At 45.2% G+C, this 10,385-nt stretch overlaps 1 protein-coding gene across 1 annotated transcript; it reads right to left on the bottom strand.

Moving 5' to 3' along the window:
• Window positions 1–531: 531 nt before the first annotated feature.
• Window positions 532–10,329, bottom strand: LOC103173173 (NACHT, LRR and PYD domains-containing protein 3-like). Its single transcript, XM_042346241.1, has 3 exons — window positions 10,299–10,329; window positions 5,930–7,730; window positions 532–622 (listed from the first exon to the last, which is right to left on the bottom strand). Exons 1-3 carry the CDS (start codon window positions 10,327–10,329, stop codon window positions 532–534), a joined length of 1,923 nt encoding a protein of 640 aa, XP_042202175.1.
• Between the last annotated feature and the right edge of the window lie 56 nt (window positions 10,330–10,385).

Raw genomic sequence — 10,385 nt, 5'->3', positions numbered from 1 at the left:
AAAGGGAGAATTGAAATATATTATGGATATAACCGTATAAGGAGTTGTTTTTCTTAAAGAAGACAGCTTTGTCTGGAGTTATTAAGTTGTCTTCAAACAAATGTGTGTTAGATACCTCTCGGGAACGGTAGCGGAGCAGTTCGGGACACGACCAGGGCTGTAACAGGAATCCGGTCGGTACCGTTTTGTTTCTTGTGTGTTATTTTATTGTTTCATTTATTTGTATATTTCCTGCTGTTTTGACCTGAACAAAGTAACTTAACTCATCCAGTTGGTGAGCTGGAATCGAGTCATTGTAAAATTGTTAGAGAGAATTGGAAATGTTTCTCACAACAGACAGACACACACTCACACAACACAGAGACAAACACATTCATTCACACACAGACACATCTTAACACTGTTGATAGTTTGATGTAAACGATGGCTTTTGGCCTCACACTGTCACACCGATTCCTGTCACAATATTCAGCCGCACTGATCAGACAGTCACAATAAACACATTCAGACTCTGGAGACACAGTGCGATACTTACTCCAGACTCTGTATTTTACACTCCAGGTTCCTCAGAGCCTCACACAGTCGTTTCACTCCACAATTTCCCAGATTATTGTCCACCAACCTGGACACAGGGACACAAACACAGGGAATCTAGTGTAACAACACAATACACATTGCCGTGTATATACCGGAGCCTTTCCCAAGGCGCTGGGACCAGGGTCAACAACAATATTCCATTTATAGCGCCTTATAGAAGGTCAGAAACACAGAAACATGTGCACCCACATCACAGACTCTCTCTCTATATATATCTCTGATTCTCTCTCTGTCTCCCCCACAAAACAGTCACTACGTTTGACAATACATTCTATTTGACCATCTCTCTATCTCTCTCTCAGTCTCTTTCTATGTTTTTCACTTTGTCTCTCTCTCTAAGGTTCTTTCTCTGCGTCTCCCACAAAACACAGTTACAACACATTATAACATATTCTCTCTCACAATCTCTCTATTTCTCTCAGTCTCTCTCTCACAATCCTTCACTCTCTCGCTCATTGTCTCTCTCTCTCTCTCTCTCTCTCTCTCTCTCACGCTCCCTCCCTCACTGTCGCAGTTTCTACCTCTCAGGCTCTCTGAGCTGTCCCCAGTCTCTCTCTCACTCTGTGTTTCTGAGTCGCTTTCTCTCTCAATCTCTCTCTTTCTCTCAGTCTATCTCACAATCTCTCTCACCTTTCTCAGTCTATCTCTCGGGCTCTCCGAGGGTGTCCCACAGTCTCTCTCTCCCGCAGTTTCTCCCAATCTCTCTCTCTCTCTCAGTCACTTTGTATCAGTTTCCCCCTCAAAAAACACCTTCGCTACAGTTGAAAACATATTTTCTCTCAGTCTCTCTCTCTCTCACTCTCTCCCCCTCTCTCTCGATCTATATGTGTCTATCAGCATCTCTTTCTGTTTCGCTATCAATTTTTTTTTCTCTCTCTGTGTGTCACTCAGTCAATCTTTCAGTCACTATCTCTGTTCTCTGTCTCTCTGTCTCACCGACAAAACATACAGTCAATGCACATTATAATATATTCTCTCTCCATTTCACTCTCTCTCTCTCTCTCTCTGTCTCTCTCTCTCCCCCCTCCCCTCTCTCTCTCTCTCTCTCTCTCTATCAGTCTCTCTCTCTCTCTCTCTCTCTCTCTCTCAGTCCCTCTCTCCCTCTCTCCCTGTCTGTCTGTCTGTCTGTCTGTCTGTCTGTCTGTCTGTGTCTCTCTCTCTCTCACCCAGTCTCTATCTCTCTATCTAACTCAGTCTCTCTCGGATTCCTTCTCTGTCTCTCCCACAAAACACAGTCGCCACACGTTATAAGATATTTTCTTTCACAGTCACTTTCATACCCTCTCTCAGTCTCCCTCTGAGTCTCTCTCTCTCTCTGTGGTTCTCTCTCTATCTGTTTCTCTCTTTCTCTCAGTCTCTCTCTATGTCTCGCACAGAACAAAGTCACTACACTTTATAATATATTTACACTCACCCTGTCTCTCTCTCTTTCTCTCTCAGTCGCTCACTCTGTCTCTCACTGTCTTTCTCTCAGTAGCCACTCTCTCAGTCTCTTTCTGTCTCTGTCTCTCTTTGTCACCCTCTTACATTCTCAATCCCCGTCTATCTCACAGTCACTCTCACATTTTCTCATTCTGTCTCTCCCACAAAACCGTCACTGCACCTTATAATATTTTTTTTTGTCTCAGTCTCTCTCACGGCATCTCTCTCTGTGTCTCTCACAAACACACAGTACTACACGTTATATTTCGTCTCACATTCTATCTCTCGCTTTCTCTCAGTCTCTCTCTCACTCTCTCTGTCTCTCTCAGTCTCTTTTTGTCTTAGTCTCTCTCTGAGTCTTTCCCACAGAACAGACAGTTTATAATATATTTTCTCTATCTGTCTCTCTCTCACAATCATCTTCTCTATCTCAGTCTATTTCTCTCTTTCTCTTTGCTTTCACTTTCTCTCCCTCTCAGTGTGTCCATTTGTCTCTCTCTCTCTCGCTCTCTCTCTCTCAGTCTCTCTGTCTCTCACTTTTCTCTCACTCAGACGCTCTCTCTCAGTCCCTCTCAGACTCTCTATCTGACTCTCTCTCTGTCACCCTATCTGTCAGTCTCTCTCTCTCTCTCTCTCTCTCTCTGTCACTCTCTCTGTCTCGCTCTCTCAGTCTCTGTCTCATCCACAAAACAGTCATTAAAATACACAATTTATTCTCTGTCACAGTCTCTCTCTCTCCCATTCAATGTCGCTCTGACTCTAACTCCGTCTTTCTCTCATTCAGTCTTCCACTCTGTCATTCCCCAAATCTCTCGATTTGTCTCTCCCAGAAAACACAGTCACGACATGTTATATTTCCTCTCACAATCTCTCTCTCTCTATACCTATCTCATTCTGTCACTGTCTCAGTCTCTCTATCGTCTCTTTCTCTCAGTCTCTCTATCAGTCTTTCTCTCCCAGTCTCACTCTCTCTTTCTCTTACAGTCTCTTTCAGTCTCTTTCTCTCCCAGTCTCTCTTTCTGTCTTTTCCGCAAAACACACATCACTACATTTTGTAATGTATTTTCTGGACAGTTTCTCTCAGTCTCTCTCTCTTTCTGTCTATCTGTTGTTGTTCTCTTTCTCGTCGTCACTCTGTCTCAGTCTTTCTTTCTGTCTGTGGCTTTCTCTTTCTCTCCCAGTCTCTCTCTGCCAGGCTCACTCTCTCACTCTCACTCTCTCTATCTGTCCCTTGCTCTATCTTTCTCTCACTCAGTCTCTCTCTCATTCTCTCCCTAATGCTCTCGCTCTGTGTCTCCCATTCTTCCTCTCTCTCACTGCCTCGCCATCTATTTCTCAATATCTATTTCTGCCTCTATTTCTGTCTGTCTGTCTGTCTGTCTGTCTGGCTGTTGCTCTCTTTCTTTCTCAATCTCACTCTCTTTCAGTCTCTTTCCCTGTCTATCTCTGTCTTTTTCTATCTCTCCCTGTGTCTGTATCTCTCTCTCTCCATCTCTCAGACTCTCTCTCCATCTGTCACTGTCTTTCTCTCATTCAGTCTCTCTCTCAATCTCTCTCAGTATCTCTCGCATTCTCTCGCTGAATCTCTCCCACAAAACACACAGTCGCTACAAGTTTTATTTCCTCTCACAGTCTCTCTCCCTTTCTCTCAGTCTGTTTATCTCTTAGTCTCACCATCAGTCTCTTTCTCTCTCAGTCTTTCTCTTTCTGTCTTTCCCTCTCTGTCTTTCTCACTCAGTATCTCATTCAATCTCTCTCTCACAGTCTGCCTCACTGTCTTTCCCACAAAACACACAGTCAATACAGTTTGTAATATATTTTCTCCGCAGTCTCTCTCTCTCTGTGTATATCTCTCCCAGTCTCTTTTTCTCTCTCTCTCTCGTAGTCACTTCCTCTCAGTCTTTCTCTCTCTTTCTCTCAGTCCATCTCTTTCTGTCCTTTGCTTTCTCTTTCTCTCTCTCAGTTTCTCTCTCTCAGTGTCCGTTCGTTTCTCAGTCTCTCTCTGCCAGTCGCTCTCTTGCAATGCCTCTCCCTTTCTGTCTCAGTCTCTCTCGCTCGGTATCTCGCTCTAACTTTCTCTCACTCAGTCGTTCTCTTATTCTCTTTCTCTCGATCTCCCTCTCTCAGTGCTTCTCTGTCTCTCTCTTTCTGTATCTCTTTCTGCCAACCTCTCTCTCTGTGTCAGTCTAATTCTGACAGTCTCTGTCTCCCTCTCTCCGTCTCTTTCTCTCTCGAAGTCACTCTCTCTCGCAGTCTTTCATACTTTCTGAGACTGAAAGAGAAAAACAAATGTGTAGTGAATGGGCGTTTTGTGTGAGAGACAGAGAGACTGAGTGAGAAATAGAGAGACTAGGAGAGAGAGAATAACTGCAAAAGAAAGAAAACGAGACAGAGTTAGTGAAGAGAGAGACTGAGAGGCAGAATATATTATTAACTGTGGTGCCTGTGTTTTGTGGAGGAGACAGAGAGATTGACAGAGAAACAGAGTGAGCGACTCAGAGAGAGAGAGAGAATCAGAGAGCCTCTGTGCGTGATGGAGAGACACACAGACAACGAATATATTATGAAGTGCAGTGACTGTGTTTGCTGGGAAAGAGAGAGAGTGAGAGATCCAACACAAGATGCAGTGAGAGACGGAGATTGAGAGATAGACTGAGAGTGAAAACAAGAGAGGATGAGAGTGAATGAGATAGAGACTATGAGAACGAATGACAGCTGAAGAGAGAAATGCAATGAGAGATAGATATGCAGTGTGTTTTGTGGGAGATATATATAGAGAGAGAGACAGAGAGAGAAAAAAAGAGGGGGAGAGACTAAGCGAGAATATATATCTGTGAAGCGAATGTGTGTTTTGTGAGAGTGACCGTTTGTGGGGACAAAGTGTAGCTGGTGTGAGAGACAGGATCTGATAATAATAATGACAATGATAATAATGATAAGTCTTGCATTTGTTACAGCAGCTTATCTGCACAAGACGTCTTAACATGCTGAGCTGCTGGGGCAACATGTAGTGGGGATCTCCTCAGTGCCTGGACGTGGCAGCAGCACAATTTACGCTGAGTCTATTCCAGCAGCATTGTAACCGTTTCTATTCTCTCATTCTCCACAGACTGTGAGCTGCAGATCTGGGAAATGGAATCACTGTGGCTGTGAGATCTCAGGAGCTGGAAATGGAGACTCTTCACCAGGACCAGGGGAGCCCACACCAGTCAGACTGAAGTCAGGCTGAGGGAGATGTGTTTGGGGTGAATTATAATGTATCAGTGTTATAACATTGTACTGGAGATAGCATGTGACTACCAGTGGATAAATGGGATGGCCAAGCCATGGAGAGGTTAGTTCGCCCTGAAATACAGCACTGGGGGAGGTACTACTGCCGAAAAAGAGGACACAAGAAGCCTGCGGCCTAACCACACGGTTCAGGATAGTCCTGGGGGGCTGAGCTGGGGGGAAGCTCAGAGGGTTAGAGTTTAGAAGGATGTATGTGTGTCAGAGACTTTGTGTTCAGGAAAACCATCACCTGTATGAAAAACCAGGAACCACCGAATTGCATCTCTACGTAAGCTCTGGTCTGTCTGACCTGGGATCAAGTTACAATACAGTCAATAAAGTGACTATTCCAGTCGGGAATCAGGAACCAATCCCAATAACATCAGCAATCTGGGAATGTCACCAAACGGCTCACGGTGTGGAGCAGTCAGGTGTGCAGTGAATGTCAGCCATTCACCTCTCAATCACCCAGGGCAGGATTGTGGTGTGTGACGGCCATCACAGTGTCACCCACTGTTAACTCCTGCTGTGTGATACCATTCTCCCATTGATCAGCTGGTGCTTAATATCAGTAGAGTCCTGGAATTTGAGTTTGATATAAAAATAATAAGAATGAGGTTTACAAAAAGAGTAAACTTACTGCAACTTCTGACACTTGTGCAGAGTAGGAACCAAACGCTGAATACCCTCCTCCTGAATGTAGCAACTCCTCAGATTGAGTCGTTTTATTGTGTCACACAGTCCAATGGCCTGAGACACCACAACACAGTCTATCGGTGTCAGTCTCAATGCTTTCTCTGAAGAGAAGTCACCAAATGTCAGTGTGTGTACAGAGCCCAGTGTGAGCTGTGCCAGGGCTTGATTCTGAGACTCAAACAGGTAGTGGAGTGTGTTCAGCAGCTTCCTTTTCCCAGTGACGGTGTCTGTGTCTCTGATCTGAGCTTTAACCTTCTCCTTCAGCCAATCGATCACCGCGCAGGTTGTCTGATGGACAAATGGCCCCAGAAACTTCTCCAGTGGCTGAGCTGCCCGTGGGGAGGAGAGACCAGCAACAAAGTGCAGGAATATCTCAAACCGGCCGTCCTCCTCCCTGTGAGCTTCATTTAGGAGTTTCCTCAGATTTCCTGGATTTGGAGACAGGAACTGAGCGAGTGCGGCTACAAACTCCTGGATGGTGAGGTGCGGGAATGTGTAGACCACGCTGTGCTCTGAAGACTCTCTCTCCACAAGTTCCATGAGAAAGCCAGAGAGGAACTGGGAAGGCTGGAGGTTATATTTGATCAGATCTTCATCATTAAAGACAATGTTTCTCTGGGAGACTCCAGTGAAGGCCATCTCACCAATCTTCAGCATCACATCACGGGGGCTTTCCATCTTGACACTGTGATGTGATAGTATGTTATAAATATAATAGGAGAAGAGTTGTGTGACTGTCTTGGGAACTCGCTGTTTGTTGCTGTGTTTCCGTGTAAAGAAGGGACCCAGAGACAGAGCGAGGATCCAGCAGTAGGACGGGTTGTAGCACATGGTGAACAGGAGCTCGTTCTCCTCCACGTGGCTGTAAACAGCAGCCGCCACCTCCTGATCTTCAAAAAACTTGTGAAAATATTCCCTTCTCTCTTCACCCACAAATCCCAGGATTTCAGCCCAGACACTGACCTGAGCCTTTGCCAGTAACTGTAATGCAGTGGGGCGGCTGGTCACCAGCACTGAGCAGCCTGGCAGCAGCTTTTTCTGTATTAAACTGTACACAATTTCAGACACGTCACACCAGAAACCGGGGTCTGTGCATCTGCTCTGAGACTCTGCTTCTCTCCAACTGTCAGCGAACTCAATGCTTCCCCTGAATTCATCCAAACCATCAAATATAAAGAGCAATCTCTCTGGGTGTTTCCACAGCTCGTCCAGAACATATTTCAGGTACGGATATTCATCCAAGATTAACTGTCTCAGTGTTAATCTGATGTTACGAGTGTTTAGGTCTCGAAATTTCAAAATAAAAACAAAGTGGAAGTGAGGATAGATTTTTCCTGTGGCCCAGTCATGGACAATCTTTTGCACCATGGTTGTTTTTCCAATCCCAGCCACTCCACTCACTACTGCAGAAGTGCCTGTGAAAGTGCCAGAGCTACTTCTTTTGTAGAATTTTTTCATCCGGGAAAATAGTCCTCCTCTAGAGAAGCTGCTGTGGAAAAGTTTATCAGTTCGGATTTTTTCCAGCTCTCCCCGGAGTTGCTTCTGTCTCCATTCCTCGTGGTCTCTGCCTCTCACCAGCAGCTCATGTTCTACCAGATCCCGATCACGTACATCAGAAATGATTGTTAGCTCTGTGTAGCGATCAACCAACTGAAACTGCTTCACCTTCTCCTTTATCAGGATGGTATTTACTACCAGTTTCTCACTTTGTTTCTGTAACGTCTCCTTGTGCAGTTGCTGAACGGCTTCAGGTGGAACAATAACCAATCGGAGAGTAAATTGAGGAATTATTTAGCATTATTGAATAATGCCATTTAGTTTCAGTTAAGGGGCTTTGAAAGAAGGAGTGCATTCCAAAGCGCTGCATACAAGTTACTTTAAAGTGTGGTGACTGTGTTTGTTGGGCAGATGCAGCAGCCACGTGTCTCTCTTTCTTTCTCAATCTCACTCTCTTTCAGTCTCTTTCCCTGTCTATCTCTGTCTCTTTTCTATCTCTCCCTATGTCTGTATCTCTCTCTCTCCATCTCTCAGACTCTCTCTCCATCTGTCACTGTCTTTCTCCCATTCAGTCTCTCTCTCAATCTCTCTCAGTATCTCTCGCATTCTCTCGCTGAATCTCTCCCACAAAACACACAGTCGCTACAAATTTTATTTCCTCTCACAGTCTCTCTCTGTTTATCTTAGTCTCGCCATCAGTCTCTTTCTCTCTCAGTCTTTCTCTTTCTGTCTTTCCCTCTCTGTCTTTCTCACTCAGTATCTCACTCAATCTCTCTCTCACAATCTGCCTCACTGTCTTTCCCACAAAACACAGTCAATACAGTTTGTAATATATTTTCACCGCAGTCTCTCTCTCTCTCTGTATATCTCTCCCAGTCTCTTTCTCTCTCTCTCTCGTAGTCACTCCCTCTCAGTCTTTCTCTCTCTTTCTCTCAGTCCGTCTCTCTCTGTCCTTTGCTTTCTCTTTCTCTCACTCAGTTTCTCTCTCTCAGTGTCCGTTCGTTTCTCAGTCTCTCTCTCCCAGTCGCTCTCTTGCAATGCCTCTCCTTTCTGTCTCAGTCTCTCTGGCTCGGTATCATCGCTTAACTTTCTCTCACTCAGTCGTTTTCTTATTCTCTTCTCTCGATCTCCCCTCTCTCAGTGCTTCTCCGTCTCTCTCTTTCTGTATCTCTTTCTGCCAACCTCTCTCTCTGTGTCAGTCTAATTCTGACAGTCTCTGTCTCCCTCTCTCCGTCTCTTTCTCTCTCGAAGTCACTCTCTCTCGCAGTCTCTCATACTTTCAGAGACTGAAAGAGAAAAACAAATGTGTAGTGAATGTGCGTTTTGTGTGAGAGACAGAGAGACTGAGTGAGAAATAGAGAGACTAGGAGAGAGAGAATAACTGCAAAAGAAAGAAAACGAGACAGAGTTAGTGAAGAGAGAGACTGAGAGGCAGAATACATTATTAACTGTGGTGCCTGTGTTTTGTGGAGGAGACAGAGAGATTGACAGAGAAAGAGATTGAGCGACTCAGAGAGAGAGAGAAAGAGACTCCGAGAGACTCTGTGCGTGATGGAGAGACAACGAATATATTATGAAGTGCAATGACTGTTTGGTGGGAAAGAGAGAGAGTGAGAGATCCAACACAAGATGCAGTGAGAGACGGAGATTGAGAGATAGACTGAGAGTGAAAACAAGAGACAGAAAGAGAGAATGAGAGAGAATGAGATACAGACTATGAGAACGAATGACAGCTGAAGAGAGAAATACAATGAGAGATAGATATGCAGTGTGTTTTGTGGGAGATATATATAGAGAGAGAGACAGAAAGAGAAAAAAAGAGGGGGAGAGACTAAGCGAGAATATATATCTGTGAAGCGAATGTGTGTTTTGTGAGAGTGACCGTTTGTGGGGACAAAGTGTAGCTGGTGTGAGAGACAGGATCTGATAATAATAATGACAATGATAATAGTGATAAGTCTTGCATTTGTTACAGCAGCTTATCTGCACAAGACGTCTTAACATGCTGAGCTGCTGGGGCAACATGTAGTGGGGATCTCCTCAGTGCCTGGACGTGGCAGCAGCACAGTTTACCCTGGGTCTATTCCAGCAGCACTATAACCCTCAGTCAGTGTTTGGGTGAGGCTAATGTCTTGGCTTCTGCAGCCCGGCGTGTAATCTTCAGGATCAGGCCATTGGTTATGTTTCTATTGTCTCATTCTCCACAGTCTGTGAGCTCCAGATCTGGGAAATGGAATCCCTGTGGCTGTGAGATCTCAGGAGCTGGAAATGGAGACTCTTCACCAGGACCAGGGGAGCCCACACCAGTCAGACTGAAGTCAGGCTGAGGGAGATGTGTTTGGGGTGAATTATAATGTATCAGTGTTATAACATTGTACTGGAGATAGCGTGTGACTACCACTGGATAAATGGGATGGCCAAGCCATGGAGAGGTCAGTTCGCCCTGAAATACAGCACTGGGGGAGGTGCTACTGCCGAAAAAGAGGACACAGGAAGCCTGCGGCCTAACCACACGGTTCAGGATAGTCCTGGGGGGCTGAGCTAGGGGGAAGCTCAGAGGGTTAGAGTTTAGAAGGATGTATGTGTGTCAGAGACTTTGTGTTCAGGAAAACCATCACCTGTATGAATAACCAGGAACCACCGAATGGCATCTCTACGCTGGGATCAAGTTACAATACAGTCAATAAAATGACTATTCCAGTCGGGAATCAGGAACCAATCCCAATAACATCAGCAAACTGGGAATGTCACCAAACGGCTCACGGTGTGGAGCAGTCAGGTGTGCAGTGAATGTCAGCCATTCACCTCTCAATCACCCAGGGCAGGATTGTGGTGTGTGACGGCCATCACAGTGTCACCCACTGTTAACTCCTGCTGTGTGATACCATTCTCCCATTGATCAG

The sequence above is a fragment of the Callorhinchus milii genome, unplaced genomic scaffold (genome assembly GCF_018977255.1).
Source record: "Callorhinchus milii isolate IMCB2004 unplaced genomic scaffold, IMCB_Cmil_1.0 Scaffold481, whole genome shotgun sequence".
In the NCBI taxonomy this organism is placed as follows: Eukaryota; Metazoa; Chordata; class Chondrichthyes; order Chimaeriformes; family Callorhinchidae; genus Callorhinchus; species Callorhinchus milii.
The sequence above is the reverse complement of the archived record's forward strand: the minus strand, read 5'-3'. Positions and strand labels throughout refer to the sequence as shown.

Coding starts and splice junctions, on each gene's coding strand:
- LOC103173173 (XM_042346241.1), bottom strand. CDS start 10,329: ATGGCCGTCACACACCACAATCCTGCCCTGG. Junction 7,731..10,298: donor ACACCACAATCCTGCCCTGG/GTGATTGAGAGG, acceptor TTCCACCTGAAG/CCGTTCAGCAACTGCACAAG. Junction 623..5,929: donor CACAAGTGTCAGAAGTTGCA/GTAAGTTTACTC, acceptor CCCTGTGTCCAG/GTTGGTGGACAATAATCTGG.